The sequence below is a fragment of the Struthio camelus genome, chromosome 17, assembly GCF_040807025.1.
Source record: "Struthio camelus isolate bStrCam1 chromosome 17, bStrCam1.hap1, whole genome shotgun sequence".
NCBI lineage: Eukaryota > Metazoa > Chordata > Aves > Struthioniformes > Struthionidae > Struthio > Struthio camelus.
The window spans coordinates 14,071,563-14,098,321 of NC_090958.1; the positions used below are offsets into that span (position 1 = coordinate 14,071,563).

The 26,759-nt window shown below is 36.4% G+C and overlaps 1 protein-coding gene across 1 annotated transcript in view; it reads right to left on the reverse strand.

Annotated features, from left to right (window-relative positions):
- ADGRD1 (adhesion G protein-coupled receptor D1) overlaps positions 1 to 26,759 on the reverse strand; it is a 171,162-nt gene that overhangs the window by 111,781 nt on the left and 32,622 nt on the right. The window contains exon 16 of the mRNA XM_009666669.2: positions 23,549 to 23,690. Coding sequence (XP_009664964.1) covers positions 23,549 to 23,690 — 142 coding nt within the window. The remainder of the gene's footprint in view (positions 1 to 23,548; positions 23,691 to 26,759) is intronic.

Sequence of the window (26,759 nt, forward strand, 5' to 3'; positions counted from 1 at the left end):
GTGATCATTTTATTGCCCACACTGCAGGAACGTTTCCCCACAGGAATAAAATTTTGAGAGTTATAAAAAGTTACTGGCACTATAACATATTATCACTGTGGTATAAATTACTGATCTGCATGTCAGCTACAGGCCAGCTGGGAAGGCAGCCAAAACCATCTCTCTGCTGTGAAAGAGCCATATGGACAACTGCCTCCCTGTTTGGCCTTTGTCCTTAGCATCATCCATTGTATTCCTTCTTAAAAGGTGTGGATTCAAAAAGCTCTTGCAGGGCCCGTGGATCATAATGCAACTGCAACAGCAGACTGTGTTTTGATCAAATTTGTTATGCTGCAAACAAGTAATAGTAATATAACAAAATTTTTCATCAATAGATGCCAGATATCACTACTCCCATGCTTGGAATAAGCTAAACAGAATATACTTAAGCATACTTAGCTCTTAAAATATAAGATACTTAGCTTCTCAGCAGGCCTTATGTTTCAGCCAGACAAATTTTTTCAAACATTTTCAAGTTTACTTATTTTTTTAGCTTGTTTTCCCAAAGTTGGCAGAAGCTCTGTGATAGAAGGGGGAGATATACAGTAGAAAAATGCAAAGTATTTGTATCCATCCTGTCCCTTGTACTCCTAAGCCCATTTTGATAGTGATGCCCGATGCAAGCTGGTATGTACCAGAAGTAGCAGTGGGTGGGAAAGAAATGGGAGGTGTGGACAGGGATATACAGTGCACAGTTAAGCTAACACAAATGCAATCTGAAGAAAGCACGCTCCCACAGCATGGGAGAGCCAAGGGGAAACCACCAAGAGTGCAGACCCAGTCTGGTTCATACCTTGCCCTTTATTTTTGGGGGAAAAATATATATATAAGTCCATCATAGTTCACCTGATCCATTCATCAAGAATTCTGTAACTAAGATAACAAGATAACAAATTTTGGATTTTTCAGCTTAGCACAAGCGACAGCTAGATGATACATCTTTATTTTCCTGTTCAGAAATCCAGCTATGAGGCAATGCTATATAAAGAATACTGTCAGACAAATGAGAGAGACTGCAGTTCTGACTGAAACAATTAATCTACATGCAAGAGATGTCATCATTTTCCATTAGTTTGGAAGCTCCAGCCCTGTCAGTGATCCATCAGTAGTTTCAAGACATATTTCTATTTTCAGGGCTCTATAGCTCTGGGCTGAAAATTCACATCTGTGGTATCATCAAAAACATATAAAATCTGGTTCAGTCATGCAAGAAAAAGTATGAGAAAAATAAAGGCTTTACATAGTCTTAGTACCTTTTCATTTAAAATTTTTTTTTATTTTGCTCTGATCTTTCCAAATGCATTGATTAGGCTTAAATATTACACACTACTAAGCATCCAAAGCGTGGCACATTTTTCTCAGCAAGCAATCAAACTGCAATCATTAAAAATACAAATCACCACATCGCATCTATAGACAGGAAGAGCTAGAAATAGTACACATTTAGAGGAGGTACCTTTAATTACCTAAAATCTCTCTACTGCCCCTATCACCATATTGCTCCCAGAAAACACCTTCCCAATGAGTACTGATCTCCATTACTCTGCCACGAGATACGACACGTAGGGTGGGTTTTAACTGAGCAAATGCTGACGTCTGGTTCCCTCCATATCAGTGAACAAAAATAGAAACAATTCAGTCAATTTTAAGCAAATACTTTGGCCTGAGATGGATCATGTCCTAGCAGAACCAACTTCTTTCCAGAACTATAAAGACACTTTAGGTTTGCTGCCTCTATGGAGACACTTACAATGTAGAAGTTAAATGTTAAAAATCCTATTCAAACACTCCATAACCAAGCTCTTCAAAGCTAAATGGGTAACAAGCTTCATTCAAATTGAGGATAACTGGATAAGAAACGCTTAAGGATCTGGCCCTCAGGATTTTCCATAGTGCTATAGTGAACTAGTGGAATAGCAGTGAGTGAAACCTCATGCCCCAGTCCTTGGACTATTCTTCCAATCTCTTGACCCTTGGAAGGTCAAAGAGTTCCCCTCTCCCCCTCTTTTTTAATCTGGTAGGAAGCACAATAAATACAATTCTAACATGTAGGCTGACTATATTCTACAGTTCAGAAGCTAACTAATTCTCTGCTAGCGTTAAGATGCACTCTGTAAGAGTCAGCCCCAAAAGCTGTTCTATGAAAGAAAAATTCTCCACTGATCTGAAAGAAAATATAATGAGAAAGACAGAAACTCAGACATCAAATAATAAAGTTATGTTCTACAGGACTTACACACTAGCAAAGAGCAAATGAAATGTGTGATGAAACGTGTGCAACAAGAAAGCACAAGCAAGAAGCAGCTCTCTTAAAAGAAGCACTAACACAGATAAAAATCATTGTATTGATCAATTGCCTTAACACAACTGATAACTATATTTAATTCAGTAAATCTCTGGGGCTTTTGACATTTCATTGAAGACAGTTCTTTTCTTTTTATATTCAGAATTTGGCTTTTTTTTTTTTTAATTTTATAGGTTTTTGACACATAGATCCATTCTGAGCATTTCAGCAACATGGAAAATTCAAAACACCAGTAACTTTGACAGTTCCAGAAGTCATGGATTATTCTTTCTTTCTTCACTGAAGGAACATAACCTAAGTCAGGAGTCCCAGCTAAAAATTTGGCTTTCTGAAATGTGGCTTCCAGGAACCATCTTCAATAAGCACTTAATTTGCTGCTTTGCTAAATATTCTTGCCAGTGCATTTGTTTTCTGCTTACTAGTTGATAGTTGCAGGAAGCAAAGTTTAAATGATTTTTTTTTCTCCTTAAGCGGACGAAAAGGTTTTTTTTTTTTTTAACTGTTTTTGCTGAAGCCTAGCTTTCTTCAAGAGAAAGCCAAAGAGTGACTTAAAATATGTAAATCCAGTTCTGCGATATACAAAGCATTCTCAAGTGAAGTTGAGGGAAGGAAAAAGCTAATCAACAATCTACAGACTATGCCAGAAGAATGGAAATATACAGTAAAGAAGTATACTATACATTGAAGTTGTACTTTTGTTCCCTTGGGTATAGCCTCTACCACAACAATAAAGCACTAAGCCTCTGCATTTTTTTTTTCAATATTTACTGAAAATATTCCTATCATTTCATCAGGTTTGGTGTCTACACGATATACTTTGGTTTGATATCTCTGTGGTTAGCTGAGAAATAATTGAATTAAAGTGACATATACTCTAGTTAGGTTGGCAAGTTTGAGGTCACATGTTTCTTGCAATAATTAGGTTTAATTTTACATTTATCTAGAGTTTTTCACCTCCTTCCCTCTCCATGCTGCCCTTCAAGGCAGGAAGTTGTGTGGGACTTTCGTACCAAGTGGTTTGCCCACATCTCATTTCAGTCCTCCCAGCTGGACATCCCCATGCTACTTTTTCATTCTTGTACATTTTAATGCAAAAGAGAAATCTACAAAAGAAAATGAGAGATAAGACTCCCTGCTAGACAAGTTATAGTACCCTTATTTAGAATTTAAGGGTCAAATTTTCAGACAGGCACGTTTAGTGCTGTGACTGTGGGCATATGCTTGGATGACTACAAGTGGAAACCCACACATGCTAAATGGGTAAATGCAAATAGAAGCATCTACTCGCCGTTTGTATGAACGCAGCCTGTACGAACATACATCTTCATTGCTCCTGTCAGTTTTCCGATGAATTCAGTAATAAATGGGTCTTGAGCATCTAACTGAACCTCACTTAGCAAAAGCTTTGACCTGAAGAATTAAAAGTTAACCTAACCTCAGATGCTGAGCTCTGAAGAGAGTAAGAGTTGACAGCATTCAGCCTGTTTGGAAGAGAACTTGGTCCCTCAGAGGATGCTGAATTTATGCCTATTTGTATCACACTGTCAACTTTTCCCAGGAGTGAAGTAATGCTTCTCTGAAATAGAAATGGTGTTTGTGCTATATTTTCTTTCGCTATATTAAATTATTCTCCAGATGATTTTCTTCTTTCCCCTACACCTCTTTTACCCCCACTAGCACTTTGTCTAAGCCTTGGCACGTTTTCAAATAAATATTTCACTCCTTGAAGGGTTTTACAGAAAGTCCAATATACTGCTTTGCAAGGGAGGAATGTGTGAAACAGTCACAATTCCTTGGTGGCAATTAAGAAGGACTCAGAACACTGCATTAGCAGGACCATGAAAAGGAACATTTTGATCTCCTCTCAAGTATGGCCTGCCATTCAGCAAACAACTTCAGTTTAAGATTTAGTATCAAGTTTCAAAGCTTTTATGTAATCCTGAAATAATGGTCCTAGACCACTTTTTACGGTTGGGTTCAACAGATTCATGGTAGTCATGTCTGTATATCTTAGTGACTATTAGAAGTGGAACGGTTGTACAATAGATTGCCACTGTGACCATGCTTGAGAATGCTCGAGAATGTCCTTCCGTGAGAAGATTCCCTCAGTTAGTATAAATTGGAATAATTTTATTAACTTCTGTGAACTGCTGATCGATTCTGTACAAGAATCTGGTTCCACTAAACATTTAGCCAATTTGTCCCCGATTTGATCAAGAAAACATAAGACCAGACTAGAAAAAGAGACTATCACATTGTAACAACACTAATTTCATGTTCTGATTCCACTGATAGCATATTAACATTGACACAAACCTGCAGGAAAAGTTTTATATCAAGACATGATCGTTACCTATAAAGTGAGTTTGAGAAATCAGAGCTTAGAATAAAAATACAGTATTGTTCTGGCTCTTTAATTAGTTGGAGTGTGTGCTTAATGGCATTTAAGTTGCAAGGCTGATTTTCTGGTCAAAGAAAAATCAGTCAAGTTTGGAGGGGCTTTAAGTAATATTCCAAAAAGCAGAAATATCATTCATCTGCCCTATGCAACAATTGAGCAAAATTATTTTTAGGCTTATGGGGAAAAAAACGAGAAAACATTTCTTCCAAATCTAAAATTCCACAACTTGCTATTATAGATGACAGCAGTTCTATCCTTACAAGTGGGAAGCAAGATTTCATCAGTGTAGCTGAATAATTACAAACATTGCTCAGGAAAACCACATTCCCTGGTGTGTCTGGTGCTTTCTCTAAGCTTATTCTTTTGCTGGCTACTCAAACAGCGAGTATTTGATATCAATCATCACAGTGGACAGAAACAAGGAACGAAAAATAGAGACAGCAGTACTCCTGAAGTTACCACTACTGATATCATTTAAAACAACTTTAAGCTAATAAAAAAATCTATTGTAAAAATTGCTGCCAAAGATGACCATAATTCACACACAAACTGACATGGACCAGTCCATTTCTTAAGTGCCCTAGAATACTTTTCCCCTTAGAAATCTCCTTCATCATTCAGTTCAGAAATATTCACCACTTTTTAGTCATAGATAAAGTTATGAAAGCATAGTTTTCACTGTGCTCGGGTGCTTTGCAAAAAAATTAGATCTTACAGAGGCTTGTCATATCAACCTGTAACAAGCGTTACAGCGTAATCTTTTCAATTCAAAGAGAAAAGGCACTGTGATGTTTTATACCATCTCTCCCCTTTCTCCTGTTTGTACAGGATGACAGTTCTGAGGTAACTCACAGTAATAGCTGCAAAATTTAAGTATGATCACCAGTTATTTCATCATTATACTGAACAACCAGATTTACTCACATTCTACAGGATGAAATCTTATAGATCTTCAGTTAGCATGAATGCAAAATAATGGAGTTAGCGATTTACCTAAGACTAAGAGCCAGCAACTAAGCATTTTTCACTTAATAATAAACAACCATGCCTCTAAGGATTAATTCCACCCTAAATCTTTACGTGATCTGCCAAGATGCATTTCATCAGCCCAAGCCAGTAAGTTCTTCCTACGGCACACCACGTAGTACAAATACGAGTAGTTTAATTCTAGGACAGCAGCATTGTGTCTTCTTTCTACCAAAAGTATTAAAGCATGGTTTAAATCCAATGTTATCTGGCACAGCACTCCAGCTCTTGCCTATTTTTCAGTAGTATAGAGTTTAATACTAAAACTAACCATACATATAAATATGTATATACTAGGCTATAAAGATGACTAAATTAGGATACATACATATAGCAGAAGAGAGAAAGAAAAAGAGTCACCAGCTGACAACTATAAGCTCAAAGTTACTCTGAACCTGAGAATTCATTTTAACCAGTATTTTGGAACCATTTAGCTATTTCTTTCTTGGAAATCAACCAATAACTTTATCAAAAATATCTGTATTATTTTCTTTCTGTAGGGGAATGTGCATGCGTGCACTGGCTTGTGTGCCACATGTCATTTTTCTAAAACAAAATCATGTTGATAGCTGTCACATGGCAAAACTTATTTAAAATCGTACAATTTCTCACTCTAATCTCTTTGAGAGAGATTGTGAAATGTCGCTGGATCTTTACTGACAATTCCTATGGTTGCATAATAGATCATGCAGTACCTTTTATACTGTTAAAAATATGAACTATTATGTATATATATACATATATAAACACACACATATATATAGAAAGCATAGCTCTTAATTACCAGATCAGTTATTCCCATTCCACTTGCAAGAAGCTGCACAATTAGTTTTGTGATTTCTTTTTAACCCTTACTTTTATTTGGATATATGCTTCTCTGATAACACTTAAGTCATTTAGTTTTAAATTCTTCACTTCTCTTGAACTGCCATAGCTTCTTTGACAGGAATCAAATTCAATCACCTTTCATTTCAGCCCGTAAGTATCTCCCTGAAGGCTACTTTCACTTCTCTGTGCCTCAGAGACGTTACCTTCTACGCTTATCTTTATAAGCATTTCTGAATTAATTTTTAGATAAAGCATGCCCCATAGCCTCCCTGCATTAGTTATATGCTTGAAACTTCTCTTGACTCAACACTAGAAGATGAAATAACAGCCAAACACTAAAATCCGATAGTCTGAGGAAAGCAATTCTCAAACACAGAAGCGCTGAGAAAAATGGGAAAACCTGGGAAAAACAAAGAACCAAAAAAGGAAAATGTAATAAGGGAAAAGTTTTACAGTTAATATCCTGAATCAGAACCTCAAGCTTATCCAAGTTTCATTTACAGGAAAGTCATTAAATTTCTGTGTAGCTATTTCATCTGTTCATAGGATTTGTCAATACATTATTTTCACTTCTATCTCTTCTTGCTTAGCACCGTCTAAAACTAACTTCAGCAAAGCACTTAGTGATGCACTTGATTCAAATCACATGAGTAATCCCTAGAAAATATGTTGTTACATTTTTTGCGGTCTCTCCTGAACTGTGATGCTCTGCTTGACATACCGAAAGTGTATCATACAAGCCCTGCATTGGTCTAGAGTGCACGTTCCCCTTAGAAGCATATGTTAGTCATTAAATGATAGCTTGAGCAGATCAAGATTACTGAAATTTAGTGTGAATCACTGCAGAGGAGGAAGGTATGCAGAGCTAGTTTCAGGGTGAGTCACTGAAATGCAGTTCCTCTTGGCTGGCCGTGGCCCGATTGGAATTTTGTTGCTGCCCCAGCTTGTGTTAGGCTCTTAAATTGGGAAGGGCTTCACTTTTTTTTTTTTTTTTTAAAAAGGGAAAATCCCTCTTCAGGAGTTGCACGTTTCCTAGCAGAAAAACAACTCCAAGTTCCTATTACTAGCTGTTAATATCATTATCTACCAGCTCTGTTGCTAAGCAGAGGGAGTCAAGTTAAAATTTCTAAAATAACAAGCTGTGGGAGGGAAACAAGAAAAAACAGATTTATCATCTACAGATTTCTGTCCAGTATGACTCCTCTGCCATTTCTGAGCTAAAATTAATACTATTTTCTAAGCCAAACTTTTTTTTTAATATGCTATGTGAACTAAATAGAAACATTATTTTAGATGGGCAAAGTTGCTGTAACAGAACCTATACTTAGCCATGCTGCTGCCTCGTAATAAGCGCAGTCATAACCACAAGGCAGTATCAGGTAACTTTGGTTTTGCCTTACAAGGACTGCCACTGTGGAAAGAAGCAAAGGCATAGGACACTTACTGGTAAGCAGGTGCGTTATTTGTCCATCACTGGTTGAATGCAACAACTCAGGAGTGTAATAAAAACTGCAAAATTCATACCAAAATCTGTGCACTTATTTCCCTGCTACCGCTAAGCTTCAGCAGCAGAGCAACAATCTTTGTCTCCATCAGTCTGCATAGTTGTTAGTCATATATCCCTCAACCTTCCCCGCTTCTTTATTACTGCTCTGAGCACTCCACTTTGAACATAGACCAGATTCTGATTTTCCCATTCAGTGGTTGAAGGTAATATTCATGGTATTTTCCTGCAGAGATTATGAATATTAAACAGAAAAATCAATTTACATAAACTGGACTTGCAAAGCTTTCAAATCGTCTTGTCAGTGTCTTCTTGCTAACTATGAATTCATTCCATTTGGAAACTGTCTTCAACTTTCCTGTCCTGGTGATAAATGAGGAGTAGACAACTTTTCAACCCTTGTTATCATTGACCATTTTTAGTTCTACAAAATCGTACTTTATTCCCTTCTATTCATATGTAAGGCCTGAGGTGTGTAACATGCCAACATGCTACTTTCACGTAGGACATTGGCACATGTCAAAGTCTGATCCTATAAAAATTAATTCACCTGAACGACATTAGAAAAGTAGTTAGAAAGTTATTTTTAAGGAGCAGAATCCTTAAAAATTGCCAAAGATTTTTTCTTTTTTTAAAATTGTATCACTATATAAATATAATCTAATGCAAGTTGCTTCATCTATTTCAAGACAAAAAATTAAATACTATATAATTAAAAGTATATCCAATTGAATAAATTTCCTGTTACCATGCATATCCTTGCACATCTCGTGCCTTTTTAGATACACATGAAAAAGAATGATTCTTAAAAAATAGCTTACAGCCTTTCCACAACAGTGCTCTAAAACCAGCTTAGGTATACAAAATTTTTTTCCTCTTGAAAACATGTTCCATCTTTTCAATCTTTTAGTTTAGCACTTTATTACCTCATTTTCAGGACATTTTCACATATATTTCCAAGGGAGCAGAACAGAAAACAGGAAGACAAGAATAGTTTTAGTGTATTTACTGTTTTCCAAGTGAAGCACCATTTGTTTATGTTCTTTTAAGTATAGGTCATTCATGCCATATAAATCATTCCTACAAGCTCAAGAGTTTTCATAGATGCATGGCCAGACATGCCAGGAGTCTAGGAACTTGAATACAAGCGTGTGATAAAGTCTTGGAGCAGCAGAGAAATGTAAAACCACAATATAATAGGAAAAGAGCATGAGTAAAGAGTTCAATCTACACATAATTAGTAGCCTATCTCCCTCATTGCTTTGTGCTAAGGCTTTGAAGATGCCACCGTCGCAGAGAAACCAGCAACTGCTACAGCAAAGTATGTCAAGGGGAACATACAATAGGTTACTCAGATCCCATTGTACTAAAAGCAATATAAAACTAAATTAAATATACATACAGAATTGCAGACGGCACTTTGGCTGAAATTACTGCGAAGTTTCACAGTGAAAAAATCGCCAGGGCAGAAAAGATCCGATTCCAAATGTCACTGTATTAGAATAAATCCATAGTAATTGAGCAATGGGAATTAATATCAACATAACTGTGGTCAAACAGTTTAACCAGTGATCCAAGCAATTTATAGCCTCTCCATTAGTAAAACTGATTCATATTTGTGCTCTACGCTATAGAATGTAGTGGAGCAATATGGCCACACAGGTCATTTCCCCACCAATCTCCCTCCAGTCTTAACTGGAATCAATTGTTCTATTGTTAAATATTAAAATACAGTAGAAAAACATTTAGAGTCAGGACTAGAAATCAGTGTCTAGTTCACTCCATTATGCCAAAAAGTCAGCTGGATATAGCTATTATTCAACGATACCATTGATGGCATAGCAATAATTTATCATCACGTGAAGAATTTGGAAATTCCACATGCCTGTCTAAACTCTAATGATAAAAATTACATATATATATAAATACATATATATATATGTTATTTCAGCAGCTCCAGCCAATACTAAGAAAGCAACCATCAGAACAGCCTGTCCTAAAACACTGAAAGTTAGGCAGCAACGTTCTTCCTACGTGTTCTGTGATTTGTTGTAGTTCTACAGCAGTAAAATCAGAAAAGATATGAAATTACAGAAAGATAAAAATACCATGAAAAATGTTATCTAGCACATGATAGTATCACTTTTCTCAGCCAGTTATCCCTCTGCTGTTAACAAAATGCACAACTGTTAGCATATGCAGTGTAATTAAGCGGATATACTACAAAGTAAGGAAAGGGGGGCTGTGCAAAACCCCTTCTCATACAAATGATGGATAAAACCATAAAGGTTCAAATAACACTAGCCTATGAACAGTATGTACCAGAGAACTTGTTACGTTTCTCTTCCTCTTAACTATATTGCTCCTTTTCAGCGCCCTCCTAGGGAAAAGAAAGCAAACATGGACTTCTGGTTGTTTTCCAACTAGACTGTTTCAATATAAAAATTCTACTTGCCGTTTTGCTTATGTGCTGACAGAGCTTTGCATTTTCAAAAGTTACCTGTACAGAGGGCCTTTTGTATATTCCTCCTAAATATAGGCCCAAGTAAGTTTAACTATTGGACTTGCCTGTACAACAAGCAGTTGCATGGCTATTCTGCCTCTCACAGGTATATGTAAGGGATAAGATGTCAGAGAAAAAATTGGCTTAAGAGCAATTCTCAACCATTAGGCACCTGGCCTACCCTGTGATTTAATTATTGCCGTACGTAAGAAAATCGTAAGAAATAAGATGATAGCAAGTGACCTATTGGGAAAAAATCTAGTTCTTAAAAGCTTGCCAATACACATAACATTTTCAGTATGAATTTGGACAATATACAATGCGATGCTGCTGAAACATGAAAGATCAAGCTAACAATCCAAGGAAAAAAGACAAGATCTTCTTTCTTAAACTTCCCTCCAGAAGACCTGCAACAGTAACTTATCTGGAACTTAACCACATTGTCTTGGAAGATGGACTGAGCTGAATCTGCCTAGAGTTAAACCAATATGCATAGAGGATCTGGAAAGTCCCAAGCTGACACTTAGATCATTTAATCTCTCTGCATTACATAACGTCTTTGCATCTACGTAAGACTCATAACATGAAGTGCACAAATCTAGGTCTTTGAGGAGCAATGAGGCGTTGTAAAAACAAATACACATGGAAAATGGATATGCTAGCCTACAGGTCCTGAATTAGAGATCACTCATTGAAATCAAAATAAGAGTTTAAATGCACAGCATTGTATTCTAACATAAAACAATCTTCCTGAAGCAGTCTACTGCTTTACAAAGGAATGTCTTGTGGTCTGTATGCCATTATGTTCAGCTTGGATCAGACATAAGAAATCATGGATTGTGAAAAGCCTTGAGAAGAAAAAAAAAAAGATAAATAAAACTAAAAAGTCAAGACTTCTAATGTTCCCAGACTGTTTCAGTTATAGGGTGATGGTAGTTCAACATTAGAACAAAATCAGATAACAAAAAGCTGCTAGAAATAAAGCCCAAAAACCTGACTAGGAGGACTTTCAACATATACTTTTTTTAATCATACGTTTGAATCAAAAAATGAATTATCAGGCTTCACTTTCTGGATATAAACCATTGAAGTTTGCCTAGTGGGGACTTTCCAAGGCCATCAATGCGTGCTTAGGAAGTCAGAAATAGCTTTATTTATAGAGGTATCCTTTCAGAAATACCTCTGCTCTTCGCTCATAGAAACGCTAATGTTTAAAAAGCCACAGATTAACACTGGAAACACAAAGGGCATCATCTGCATGGCGTGGAATGTTGGCAGCATAACCAAGCTTTTCTGGCCACATGGTTTCAGACTGGTTTTTTTCCCTCCCTTTATTTTTCTTGAACTTACCTGTAATTAAAAATCAAATTCAAATATAAGGCAAATTTCATATTAAATATTCCTTTCTCTCTGGATACTTCAAAATGCCACTACTACAGATCTGGCAAAACATTAACATTACATTTCTACAATAACCAGAGATTATTTGAAACAAATGTTCACTTTTGGTCTTTGGATTTGATTCCTTTTTCTCCTCCTATTGTTATAAATAATGAGGGAGTTATATCAGTTTAAAAGCAACATGAGATCACCATTAGGCTAATGAGTGAAAACTTGGCCCCATAGGAGTCAACAGAAGTTCTACCATGAATTGTAACTGAAACAGAATTTTGCCCTGTATGTTTTACAGGTATCTTGACAACATTGTTTTGAAAGTGTACACTTTCAAAGCATCTGATTCCAATGAATTTGAAAATCTCAGTCAGCAACCATTTCTGACTTTTTTAAAAATAAAATTGAATTTGGACATTTTGAATGGAAATCTAGCTTTTAGTGGTTTTGAATGCTACAGTTCACTTCTGCCAGTACAAAACTGAGCTTGATCTCATCAAGACGTATTTCATAGGACACTCGCTCATATTGGGGATTAGGGACTGCTGGTACGTTATTCTTTCTTTATTGTTTATAAACTTAAAAGTCAAACTTACTAATATCTGAAAGCTGACTACTCCATCTCTGCAGTGACTTCTTTTCATAATATTCTAAATATGTCTGTATTAACATCGGGCAGAGAAATATAGCGTTTCATAGCAGAAACGCCAACAGATCATTAAACCTAGCACAACTAGCTAGCACTCCTGCGATAAGCCATTACCATATGCAAGACTGCTCTGAGAATGTAGTCACTGATGAGGAACTTAAACAAGGGCAGCTAAATTGAATTTGAAAATTGTAAGAGGGGCTGGGACAGAACTCCACATTACTGGGCCAGATTTGATCTTGTCAAATATCAACCCTGTAATTTTCCTTTCGCCTGTAACAAATGTTGAATCAAAGGCAGAGTGCAAAGTAGCAGAATGTGTCACAGCTCTGTAAAAAGGGATAATTGTGGAATTCAGGTGTGGATTTATAAGTCAGCAAGATCTTTCTAGAGTTCCTTGCTTGGTATTGATTGACTTGCGAGTGATTATGTACTGTCATTTGGCAAGCAGGGCCTGGAAAGAGGAAGAGCAGATGTTTTTTGCTTTGGCTTGATAACACTTGATTCCAGGCATTTTTCCTTTAGATAAGAAGGAATTTTATTGATACTAATTCTAAGCGGAAGTGGGTATATAAAATCATCCACATACCCACAGAATAAAAGTCAGTTACTAAACTTCAAGTTGAAAGAACTTGTACAAAAAATGCACCCAAATCCCAAAAATTCAACTGCTTCTTGATGCCCTAACTCATTCCTGTCACAATATCTACCTCAAAGAGAAAGGATTCATTTACAAAGTAATATTGAGGAAGCCTTTCATGAAAAATGAGTGATAACATCTGAAAAGTGTCAGGCCTCTAAGGGCTTCTTAAGTGTCTCTTAATGTGGAAATGAAACCTTGCATTGTAATGAGTTTTAATTCATGAAATCCTCATTCTTATAACAGGCAATCCTCAATGTACTTAATGAAAATCTATATTTTGTGTTATAGCATCCTTTTAGCTTATGTATTCCTATGAGAAAATAAGTCCTAGGATGTTTCTGTTGCTAACATTAACAATACAGAACTATCGCTGTATTGTTAAAAGTGGTGCATCATCATAATGACTACTGGTATTTTAAGGTTGCCCAGAAGCCAGAAAATTAACAAGTAAATATGATCATTTCTCATTCAAACTCAATGGATTTTCTTTATTCTTTATGGTAAAGATTTAACTTATGTAACAAAATGCTGTTTGCTGGAAACTTGTTGAATCAAGTTTCCATTGATTCTTGAATTACAAGCTTTTTTTGCTTAATTGTGGCTCATACATAAGGGTTACAGTTTTTAATTATATTTTATTCAAGTTTTTCTGGGGAAGTCCATGCAGGGAAGTCCACGCACTGAAGAATTATACATTAGTTCTGCAGATGCGGGCAAAAGTCTTTGGTTTTCCCCAATCTATACATAACTTAGTCAACACCTGCCGTAAAAAAAAAGTTGGATCCACACTGCTTTCTCTTTCATGGTGGCACAAATATTTGTGTATAAATTGGAATAGGTTCTTCTGTCATTTTATTTTTCCTATCAGTAATGTTAAACAATACTCAGCACAGCACCCTTAACCAAGCAAAAGACAGAATGATCATACTCATATACCTTTCAAATGCAGCTCAGTTACAATGCCTCATTAAAAGCTCAGCGAAACTGTGCCTTCATTTTATCCCTAGCTCCCTGAACTGCAGGGGTTTTCCAGCAGTGGAGTCAAGAGAAGAGGTCTGCCATCTCCCTGCATTTTACCATCTCCAAAAGAGTTCCCCTAAAGAGCGCTTCCCAGACACTTACACCGCACTGACAGTAATGAATGCTGACATTTTCATATGAGTACTAGTGTTGGAAGTTTAAGAAAAATCACTTAATCAGATGAGCCAGGATTAACAGGGAAAGTTGATAGGGCTTCACTGATGAAGCGCTCTCGCGAGGAGACCAGAGGAAGCAGGCCACTGTAAGAGTTCTGATGGAAGGAACAGTCATTCATTTTTGAAAGCAAAAAAGCAGAGCAGAAAGTGATTGAGAGAGAATTTGGTCCAAAAAAAATGAGGAGAGAAGCAGCTGTTTGAAAGATTAGGGGTAATAAAATGGCAGGAAAGATTAACACTTCATGGTGAGGCAGACAACTCCAAGCACTACATTTGCTAAAAAATGAACCACATGGAGCAAAGGAACAAGAAGAAACAAAGCTAAATCAGTCCTAACTAGGTATTATCTTAGTCGAGCACATTTTTTTAGAATCAAACAAATCTTTAAAATGGCATTTGCATTAAACATCTTTGGGGAAAAGAACAGCTGTACTGAGAATTCCTATTTGCATCTAATCATCTGAGCCCCTCTCACACAGGGTGTAGCAGTCAGGAGTTTACACTTCTGAAACTGAAGCTCCATGTATGTATTGCAGTCTTGAAATCCATCTCTTACAAATTTCTACCATGCGCTGTAATTTCTTGGATCATACAAGTGAAATGTTTCTTCTTCTCCAGTTACTCATGCTGTGAAAAGCTTTTTGCCAGAAACAGGAATTTTTTGGAGGATAATCATTTTACAAAATGTGTTGTTGCTTCCTAATAAAAAAATCTGGATAGGTTGAAGTTAAACCTTCTTCAAAGGCAAACTATTACCAGCCTTTACAGGATCACACATACACTGGTGGTGTTGGCCAATTTTTTTTTTTTAATCTGTTTTGCCAGAGACAGTAGTTAATCCAAGCTGCTGATGAGCAGAGCAGTATAAGGTATTACACTGTGCAATCACATTTCTATCTTAGAGGGCACAATTTAGAGGCAATTTTGCTGATAAATAGAAATGCTTATATTAAAATAAATACTGCAACCTATTGTAAAAAAAAAAAAAAAAAAGCTTGAAAAATATAACCCTAAAGATATCACGCTATTTCTTTTAGTATATTATAGATGTAAAGAACAGCGTCTGAAGACATTGCTTGTACAACATATGAAGTAGCTCTTCAACCTTCTTTGATCAAGATGTTTACAATCTAAAGTTTTTCCAAGTAAATCCTAGCAGCTTTGCAGTTTAACATATTAACATATGCCCATATTCACATTCTTTATAATCATTCAGTGCCAAAGCCGAAATGGTATACCTCAAGACAGCTCCATTAAGGAGCATGGATCTAACATAATTGCATCTCTGTTGTTTTGGTCTTTGGACTTTCTAATAAAATTACCTATGCACATGCAAAGCAGTAACAGCAAGTTTGATGTGAGCAGCAATCCAGTAAGAATTTAAGCTGATTCTTTCAACTCAAGCTCATAAAGGGTACTCATAAGATTTTACCATGCAATCACCTTTTCAGGTGATAATCCACTTTGATTAGAGATGAGCAACAATTTTAGCTGTTGATACTGTTATCATTTCCCTTATTCTCATTTTTCTGTTAGCGTTGATAGGCTAGAAATTTTCAAGCCTCTAGAAGAAGCACATAGATCACAGCATACTACAGCCTGGACAAACCAGCAGGTATATCAAGGGTGCTCGTAAGTTCAGAGGTAAACCTGAGTTCACACTGGATACGCTGCAATTACAGGCAATACTAGCTGTCAAAGCTGATGCCATCAACAAATACCATCTTCTGGCATGACAGCCTCCATCTGATAGTTTTTCAGATGTTCTATAGAAAGAAAACTATACATATGTATGTGGCAAGCTCTTCTCATTCTTTGTTTAGGTGTAGGACTTTGTTTAGCAGGACTGTATAAAATATTTAAGGAGATTTAAAACCCCAGTAAAAATAAAACAGCTCAACAGAATGACAAGAGTAGATTTGATACAAGTCCAGTGTCATGAAACACTAGTGGTTCTCTCTGATCCCCAGATTGTACTCGTAAGTAGCAGGAAGGAAGGAACGATCATTAAAAAGATCCTTAAGTGTGTAAGAAGCCCCAAGCAACAAGGCCCTCATAATGATCCCCAAATATCACAGCAGGTGCTATTTATATCTACAGAGAGAAAAAATAAGAGTTACTTTTCGCCTCTACGTCATTATCTTATAAAAGTGGACACTGTGGATAGAAAAAGTGGATAAGAATGGCAGAAACGATAAGACAATTACCATACATTCTTATGCAACATTCATTTTAAAGCCTTGAAGTCTTTGCAAAACAATTTTCCTAAAGCAGTTAATATTTCATAAGGTGAAAGAAAAAAGGTAACAGAAAAACAGTGGTTTAAGGGATTGCATAACAGAAAATAAACTTATTAGAATAGAGACATAATTATAACACGGATAACACCGTAAGTACAACATACAGGTCTATCCTATCCATAAGGAATCTTTAGTTTAAGAACTGACAAAGTAATTTCTATTCCATGAAATATCTGTGTGAGTAATTTCAAACTGAAGTATTTTATGTCAGAAAACCATTTTCCATCAAGAAAAACTCGATGGGAATTTTTTGTTTTTTTCAAACCAGCTCTATTGGCTATCTTCCAGCAATATCGATCCTATGATAATCCAGCTGTGAGTCTGGCACAAGGCAAAGACAACCTACCCAGCTTCACAGTCTGTAGCCTGTGTGGAAGACACATCTGCAATGTCTCTCATAGTGCAGACATAAATGCTAGCATCTGTGCCTATCTATTTATTGCAACTGTGTAGCTCCATTTTTAATGTGCCTAAGCTATCAATATATTTTCCTGGATGCACATCCAAAACACTAGAACATCCTCTGTCTTTTGCTTCAAGAGCTGTGCTGGACGTGGAAGGGAGACAGTGCTCCCCAAGCTCCTGCTGCGGCCCATAAGAGCAGCAGAGGAGAACACAGCTTTGAGCGCAGAAAAGGCTTAACAACTGAAATTACTGGTGTTTTCTCATTCTGCCCTCTTTGAAGGTGGTATAGTCTGTGTAGTTTAGTCACTCTAGGCTTTGTATACCCAACATCAGCATCGTATATATTAACGACGAGGTGATTTCTCAGCCTCTGGGCTCTGCAGCGTCAGTCTAGACTCTGCACTAGCATCTAGTCTCTAGTCTCTCCCCTAGGATAGACTGAGACACATCTGTGTGTGCTCAGTGCCTGTTGCCCCAGAGTGCTACCTAAGGAAGGAGGAATTAACATAATTATTCCATATATTCTTACCTAGTTTATCAGTGCAGTAGTTTAGTATCAGTGTATATTTTGCCTCACGTGAAAACATTCGGTTTCAAACAGAAAAAGAAATTTAATCATCTCAGAAGAATAAGTCATCAGCTTCCAAAAGTTACCTTAGAAATGCAAACACAATTTGAGAGAAACGTGGAGAAACCTTGCCTAAGAGAAGATTTAACTTACAACCATTTAGGCTGTGGAATGACAAATACTTCCTTAGTCTTGATTCAAAAGGCAATATTTAATTCAGAAACTTTTTCCTTTGTAACCTAATATCCCTGTATTTTTCTCAGGGAAAAACTATTTGTTTGGACTTGTTATTTATTCCCCCTGAGCTTTTGTTATTTCACTTTTCTCTCTGTTAAACTGAGAACATTATGTGGAACAAAACAGGCAGCTATAAGAATGTCATTGGTATCCACTTCAAATGTTTCTCCCATTATTACATGAAAGTAAGTTATATTGTAATGGATGAAACATTTTTCTAAGACAGATTTTATACTCTTGCTTTAACCATTATATTCAATCATAAAGTTATGTAAATTGCTTCACTATTAGCCTGTAAAACAAAGTACATACTTGAACACAGTGATCTTGCAGATAGAATTTCTTGTATATTTTAAATCTACCTTTATTTCATGAGCAATCATACTGAACAGAACGAGGCCACTTGATAGAATGGAATACTGCGTAGCATGACGAAAAGGGCTTGGTGCTGTTATCATATCAACCGTTTCAGAGATGTGCAGTCATTTCCTCATTTATACTACACTTACGTAAATGCACAAGTAAATTGTGTAAGTTTAAATTGTTTAAAATAGCTCCACTGAAGTCCATGGAGTAATTTAAAATCCACAGCAGTGGAAAAGAACAGATTTGGCCCACTGTCTCTTAACTTATGCACATCTGGAGGGTACATTCATCCATTCTTTACTATGAGACACCTGCTAACTAAAAGCCAGAAGTTCAATTATATTCCCAAAGCCATAGGTGTCACAAGCAAGCAGTCTTCTGGTCAAGTTGAACACATACATCAGTTTTGCTCTCGTATTTTATTCACACCACCTTACCATGAATCTTTCCCCAGGGACAAATAGTCAGTGTAATTCCATCTGCCCTATTTCTTTGTTTCCAAAGATTACTCACAGGGTTTGGATTCTAGATATAAGAAGATATCCAGAGGTATTTGGGTTGGTTCTGTTGCTCACTGATTAATAGCATTTTTGGCAAATTCACACTAACAGCCAAAAGATACAACACCAGCAAAAAAGGCAGAGCAAATAACTAGATGCATTCCCATTACCCAGATCACAGACTATACCTTTATTAATTCTATTTACAAACTTTTACATCTAGATCTGCTTTTAGACACACACTCTGACTCCGGATTACCCTCTTCCACTCGGAAAAAAAATATAAATGAAATATGGTAAAAAAATTAAGATGACATAAAATGAAATGTTTTATGCTGTCAAAACAGATTCTTTTTGACACATCTGATAGTTTCATGTAATATTTGAATTTTTTTTAATATCTGATTTGGAATTTTAAAGAGAAATTTAAAAATCAAGCTACAAGATATGCAAAATGCCTCCCCATCACATAATATTGAAATTAGATTCTGGAATGAACATGGAAAAGCCCTCACCAGGTAACATTTAATTTTGACTTGAGAAACACTGGAAAACGGATACCTAGTCCTGCATAGAAGCACATTTCAACTCAGGTGCTATGTCCACACATGGCTCAGGGGGAAAAACCCCAATGAGATTATGCGCTTGCTAGCTCGTGGAGCAAAACTTCACTGTATCTCAAACTCCTAGTCAAAGTAATAGGATGGGACCAGGTTCATTAGAAGTAAAAGCCAGCAGCAAACTATTACGGAAGGGAACAAAGAGTAAGGAATCTTCTTTCTGTCTTTCAGAATGGTGCACTTCTATGCTTTATCTCTTCTTATGCTGGTATGCCTAACAGTAAAATCTAGCACAGTAATTATCCCCATACAGTCTGAACAGTTTAAGATTATGCTCACTACACAACTAGAATGTCAAAATACTTCTGCATTTGTAATTAAAATTCTCAAAACTTAAAATACAAGTGTATTGACATGTATTCACAGACAGATTTCAGACATCTCTGATAATAATTTAGAGCAGCTATCCCTAAAGAATTAACAATGTGCAGCCTGATTTTAATGCTGAGTGGAAGATAAAAAACAAAAACAGAAAGAAAAACAAAAAAACTGTATTTTCTCAGCCTGGAAAAAACATGAATACCCAATTGGACCAAAAACTCTAAGTCAAGAGTGTTTGTAAAATAGGAAAGCGTTTAAGACAATCTATCGCTTAGTCCTGAGAATAATTTTGATCAAATGTATTTTATCAACAAGAATTAACACAATCTTACAATAAATATATTTTAAATAATATATTAACTTTTACACTCAAAATAAGCTTCATATACTATGATTATTAAAAAAACAAGACATAAAAGCAATTCCAGCCAAAGCAGTTTATGCTATAGAATAGGTAGCAAGAGATTCACTCAGAGGCCAAGGATTTTAATCTGTTCTTGTTATTTTGCAGAGTTTGGGAGCACAAAGTATCCATTGTGATGCTGAGGTAATGAGATGTGAGACACAGTCCTTCCTCCTCCACCCGCGCCCTCACTCATCCAAGTTTCAGCCATACTTAGTGTTCAGATTTGTCTAAAACTGAACTGTATCCAAACTAAATGATTATGGGCTTCCTTCCAGTCCAGCTTCCTCTCAACCTAGGAAGAGGGGCTTATCTTTGGAAGCAAAGGTAGAATCTATGGAGGCAATTGGACTGCTCTGCCCCTCTCCCCTCACTTTTTGATCAGCGAAGGAATAGATGGGTTTAAAAATGATAGTATGAAGTTTAAAAAATGCTGTGAAGTACTTACAGATGGAATAAGGCAAAAGCATTATAGTGAGGAGAAAAAGATAAATCTCATTTCCAGACGGCTCAGCATAGTGCAAGTCAAACGCACCAAATTTTCATCCTTATCTCAGTACTATCTAGCTGTCTTCTGAATTTCAGATTTCTACACATAATTTCTCCATCTTTGTTTTCATCCTTGCATCATAAGACCTCCTCAAACTGCCAGTCAAAGCTTCTTCTGGACTCCATCCAGGTCTCAATTACTGCAGGAAACACTTCTATCCCTAGGTGGCTGTCACTGAGCTACTTTTTAAGTGCTGTTTACCCAGTGGGGTAAGTCTCCCCGTTTGCTATGAGGATACAAAAAATTGTGCGATTTTAAGCCATACCTTTCAGCCTGAAGATGTACATGGAGCAATACTAAGCATGCAGTAGCAAATATTGTGTTGCTGGACTTGGTAAACAGTTTTGTTGATGCTTGCATATGGCCACAACTCTTAACTATGTTCCATTTGCAGAAGGTTTGGGATTTTTTTGATTTTTTTTTTTTTTTTGAATTTAAGACGGCAGTTGTCATAATGCCTCTCCACAAAGAGATTAGATCTAGGCTCTATACGCTGAACTGACAACTTAAATAAATCAACATATCTATCTTCACTTGCAAAGAATCAAACATGGAAGACCATCAGAGAGATCATTAAAAAAAAGTCCAAGATGAAGACCAGTCTTTCGACCAGCTTCCCATTACAACTGTATACACTAAAAATTTAACTGATGAATTTGAAGACAGACTAATGCAACATACTCTGGTAATTGATGCATTTTTCTCAGAGACAAAGTCTAACAGTTGGAGTCTTCTAATGATTCCCAGACAGGAATGAAAAGCTATTTGTAAACATACATAATTCCTAGAGTCTGTACGTACGGTGATCTTCAAATGTGGAATTCTGTCTTTCTTCAAAAACCATCATTAAAAAAGCATTATTTTTAACATCAGTAAAACATAATGCCCTCTGCCCTACATTAATAGAAAACTAACCTTAGGCTGCAAGTCAAAGCAAATGAATTTGTTGCTATATTTGTTGGCTGTACAAGTCAACAAAATTTTTCAAACTTTTTTCCATCTCATACCTCCAAGCAGTGGCATGCTTCACACAACATACTGTAATACCGCTCCTTTCACTTCTCAGAGATCCCAGTGTGGTAATAATAAGTTTTGTTACAAAAAATGAGTCCCAGGGTCAAAATGGGTGACTTACTAATGGTCAGAATTTTTTTTTTTAAACCAAAAAAAGCCATTTAGCTCCTGAATATATTTTACATACCTTTTTTGTTCATAAGTATACAAACTCTTCCATTCAAACATTTGCTCTTTCTAGCTAATAACCTGCACATTCCCTATAATGGAAGTAATAATAAAAATAATACGGTAGGTAAGACATGGCTGTCTGCAAACGTAACGTTGAGGACAGAAAAGCCTCTTCCCTACTGAACAATATGAAGTGTACATTATTCAAGGTAGAGACTGAAACCTCCCATCAACCTGCACCTGTTACACAGCATATATTATATAGACATGTTCACAACACATTCTTGTGCTACTGAGTTGGAGAGACATAAATGTGACATTTCTATATGTATACCAAGACCTCAGTGATCCTCACAGTGATAGTCAAAGGGCATAAAGAAAAAGCAAATATCTGTTTAATAGCCTGCTAGTAAGTCATCGTACTAAAGCATGAGGAGATATCTGAATAAATGAAGCAAAGTGTACTTTATAAATGAGATAGCACTTAAAAACAGAACCCTCACATCACAACCACCTACCTCTAAGAGGTCATTAGGGACATTCAAGATAGTCCTCAGTTTGAAAAACACTCAGCAAAACGATTTCCATTCCTATGCTTTACAGAAAATAAACACACGAGGAAAAGAAAACCCTAGGCTCCATCTTTACCTTAAGTACTACAGGAACGATAAACTGGCTGGAAACTAGACATTGAAAGAAAATACGATAAAAGAAATGAGAAAACATCTAAGGAATGTTTTTTAACACACATCTAAATACATCTAAAAAAAGGAAATCTTTGTTTTCCATTTCCATTCAACACTATTAAGTAGGTCATGGTTGCTGCATTCCTCAGGCCACCATCTCAGAGTGAACTAAACTATTCTCCACTGCCACTGACATGACAAAAAAGGTATCTCTTTCCCTGAGAGCAACTAGAAACAGATATTTTTCAGCTTCTGGCTGGACTGTGCTGATTTGGTAAAACTGAAATGTATAACAGAAATTGATCTGGTTAAATAAAACTTTGTTCCATGTTTCTCACATTCAGAATGGAATGCTACTCCTCTCTTTAAAAAGAGAAGCTCATAGTAGAACATGGATTTGAACCTGTTCTATTCCCATCCCAGGAGGTTGCTCTACCCATCATACTTCTGGCTGCCCTTGGAGGAATTACTTCTCTGGGTTTATTCACAAAGAGATTTAAAACACCTCGGTTCTATCCCAATGTGGAGTAAGATAAAAAGCAAAAACCTCGGAAGTGTTTACATAAATGAATCCTTGTCTCCTTGCCAGCTCTAATGAGGAAGCAGCGATTCATACCAAACCTTCTGTAAATTGCACAAACACATCCATAGAACAATACACATTCAGAAGGGCCTAAAAGCTATAGTTGTCTCTTTACCTTTTTTCAACACATGCATTAATCAGCCTTTTGCTGTGATAGAAACAGAAGTCCTTGAAATGCAACTGTTGGAAAAATGTAATCTTGCTGTCACAAACGCCACCTGAATTGCTACTAAAAATACCCACAAAATTCACAAGAGAAATGCAAAGAAGCCATCATAGAGACTGAAGTTTTGAACAGCCTGATAATAGCCTAAGCTGAAAATTTCTGTTTTACTTACCAGTTTATGGGTGAGCTGGATGGTAATAAGAGGAGATCCTGAAAGATTGTGGGACAAGGTAGGTGCAGGTTCCACTTTCAGGGAGATAAGGTAACTGGTTGCTGAGATCATATAGCCTTTGTAGGCAGCAGCTTCAGCAATCCTTGGAAAGAAAGAAACAATACATTAAGGAAGTAGTAAAAGAGCATTCTTCAGTTCATGCCAATATCGGCCTCTTTCGACTTTACCTGAAGAAACTGTTGATCCTGTCTGATATATCTGTTGCAGTAATTTCAAGGATGTAACTTATAGCTCCCGTTTCTTAACGCACTGTCTAAAGCAAAGAGCTGTAGCAAGCAGCAAAAGACAAAGCTTATTCTTAGAGCTGCATCCAAGAACTCACTCATATACCCACCGGAACACCAGCACCTCTTTCCATTCAAGTCAACACATTTCTGTAGGGGAACAAGATCTGGCCCCAAAAGATCCTATTACAGGACTGGAAGCCACAGATAAAAATTATAGGGAACAGTTTCAGAGGTTAGGAGACTTGAGATCATCAGTATCCCTACATTCTGCTCCTCTTGTTTATAAGCCTTTTTGAAAGTGCTTTAGGTCATAAATAGAATTTTATAAAGTGGTATAAAAATAAATCTAATTAGGCAAAGTAGCCTTTTAGTGAGCAGAAAATTTGCCAACTTATTCAAGCTATCTATTTAAGCATATCAGTGTGCAACACACATGCATGTGCATATTTGTATATATTTAGAAGTAATTTATAGCTTTACTCTGGAAAAGTGAGTACGTCCAGAAAAGTTGGCTAAACTCAGGTCATGATACAAACGGAGGAAAATCTGACTAAACATCTTTGGTCCAGGTAGTATTTTTTCCTAGGCTAAATTAGTTTTGCAGTACATAATAAAGAACCCTTTTATTTCTGTTTTTAGATAAAAATTATGCCTTTGGTTGTAGAGTAAAATTTTTTTACACTATCCGTAACAAACTGCATGAGTAAAATGTTTTCTGTTGTCTGTCTCTTAATCAAGTATGTGACTGAATGGTATTTACAATTACAAATACAAGCCATGGTGAATTATCTATCATTGTGGGTTTCTAAACATAGCACACTATTGGAAAGAGCCAATTTATAAAGCACATTAAAAATCTTATTTACATCTGCAACCTGTTACAATGGTTTCTTGTTTTTCTTTCATTGACAAAGAAAAATGTCATGTCAGACATTAAAATAACTTTATTCAACTGCTAAGCGAGGTCAAATAAAACAGAACTCATTTTGCACAACCCCAAACACCAGTCCTTTCCGTTTCTCCAGTCCTTTTCTATTTCCAGTTCTGACCATTAAAATCATCAGTATCAGAAATTACTTCTGCTCCTAGTAACCAAAATGTAAATTGAATTTGTTCACCTGAGGGCAGAATTTACCACTTTCATACAAAAAGTAGAGAAAGACTTATAACGTTAATGTCAGTATCCAGCATTTTGAGATTCCTCCTCCAAAGACCATGGAAGTGGTACATTTTTTCCTCATTCATCTATTTTAGCTTTGCATTAAGAAAGCTAGATGAATTTGGATAAACGTAAAAAACTTCAGCATGAGCAAGAAACTGTTTCTAACGATCCGTGCTTGCAAACGCCCGCCTTTCCTGACTGTGGCACGCTCAGCAATGCACCTGGATGTCAGAGGGCAGTAGGCCTGTCATCCACTTACCTTCAGTGAGATTATTACAAATTTATACAAACACATGACTAAGAGAGGATTGGGGCTCAAAGCCTTTTAAGTTTTGATTAAAAAAACAAAACAAAAACAAACACACACACACACCCTGACTCCCTCTTAGAGGCTGATGGTTACAGAGTCCAGAAATAGAAAAGTCATCTGGTGCTACAGCATGAAAGTTTGAGGAGTTTAAACTTTTTTTTTTTTTTTTAAACCATAAGAGAATTAAAATCTGCCCTCAAGAAGAAAACAGCAGGCTTCGAATTACAGGTGTTCAGGTGGCCCAAAGCTAGGAGCCCAAAAGGTCTTTAAAGCAAACTACTCTTGGAAAACATTGTTATTCTAGTGAAACAAATAAAAAAGATAATAGTAAAATAAACAAAAGAAAACCAAGCAAGAAAGAATTGCATACTTATTTTTAAAACATTTTTCAGACACCTAGGGCTTGATTCAACAAAGGAAAAGCACCAAACTAGCGTTATTAGAACAAATTTTGGACAGATCTGCATCTGGAATTTTATAGACATGATTCTGTAATGCTATATATACTGCAAACAGTTCAAATAGTTTGGATTATCTGGAGAGAAATCTGTGAGCCATTTTTACTCCAGTGTTCATGTGCTTGTTTTCTTTAACTATGCAACAGGGCCAGTTCCTTCATTCTCAGATACAAAGGCTAAAAATCCATATAGTTTCACAGAAGAGGAATTAGTCTCCAGATCCTCCACAAAATTCAATACATGTGATTAAGGCTAGTGTGCACAGAAATGACATAACTGTGTGTGTTCACTACATCAGAGCCCCAAAAGTTGTAGACTGTAAGACAATACATTAGAATACAGTGTTCCGAGATGCGTTTATGCTTGCTAAATTTTGACTTAAGTCAAGACCCTACCGATTCTCTTTTTCTCTGTAGGAAATTAAAATTACAGTTTTTATCTTAATAAATTGCACTGATCTTTCTGCTTGAAAAACATAAGCTGTCATAAATTATTGCCTCTATTTCTTCATATCAGTAGGAAATATTGCATGCTAATGATATGGTTATTTCACATGCACCTGCTAACAGCTCTTTTTTGAGACAGCAGAGTACAAAACAGTACAACATTCTACTTGAATTAAAAATGCTATTTAGTAATAGTTGTATCATTAACTCAGTGTGATCAGGCCAGTCATAAACCAGGAATCTTTAACCTGGAGCTCATAAATATATTCCAGTGTTATCGTGGCCTTCCTTTCTTTACATACAGCTACATGGAAGGCAATCCCTAAAATACATGGGAACGAAGATGCTGTATCCTTTTTTCTGGTGTCACACACAACATGACAAAGCCACAGACTGGATAAGACTGAGAACCAGTGTAACCTAATCTATGTCCCTTAGTAGAGATCAAATAAAAAGATAAATTAATACTAGCTTAAAAGGAAAGTGTAATGATTTACATGAATGGCCTTGCAAAATTCCCTGGGGAAACTATCTTGCTGAGAGGTATG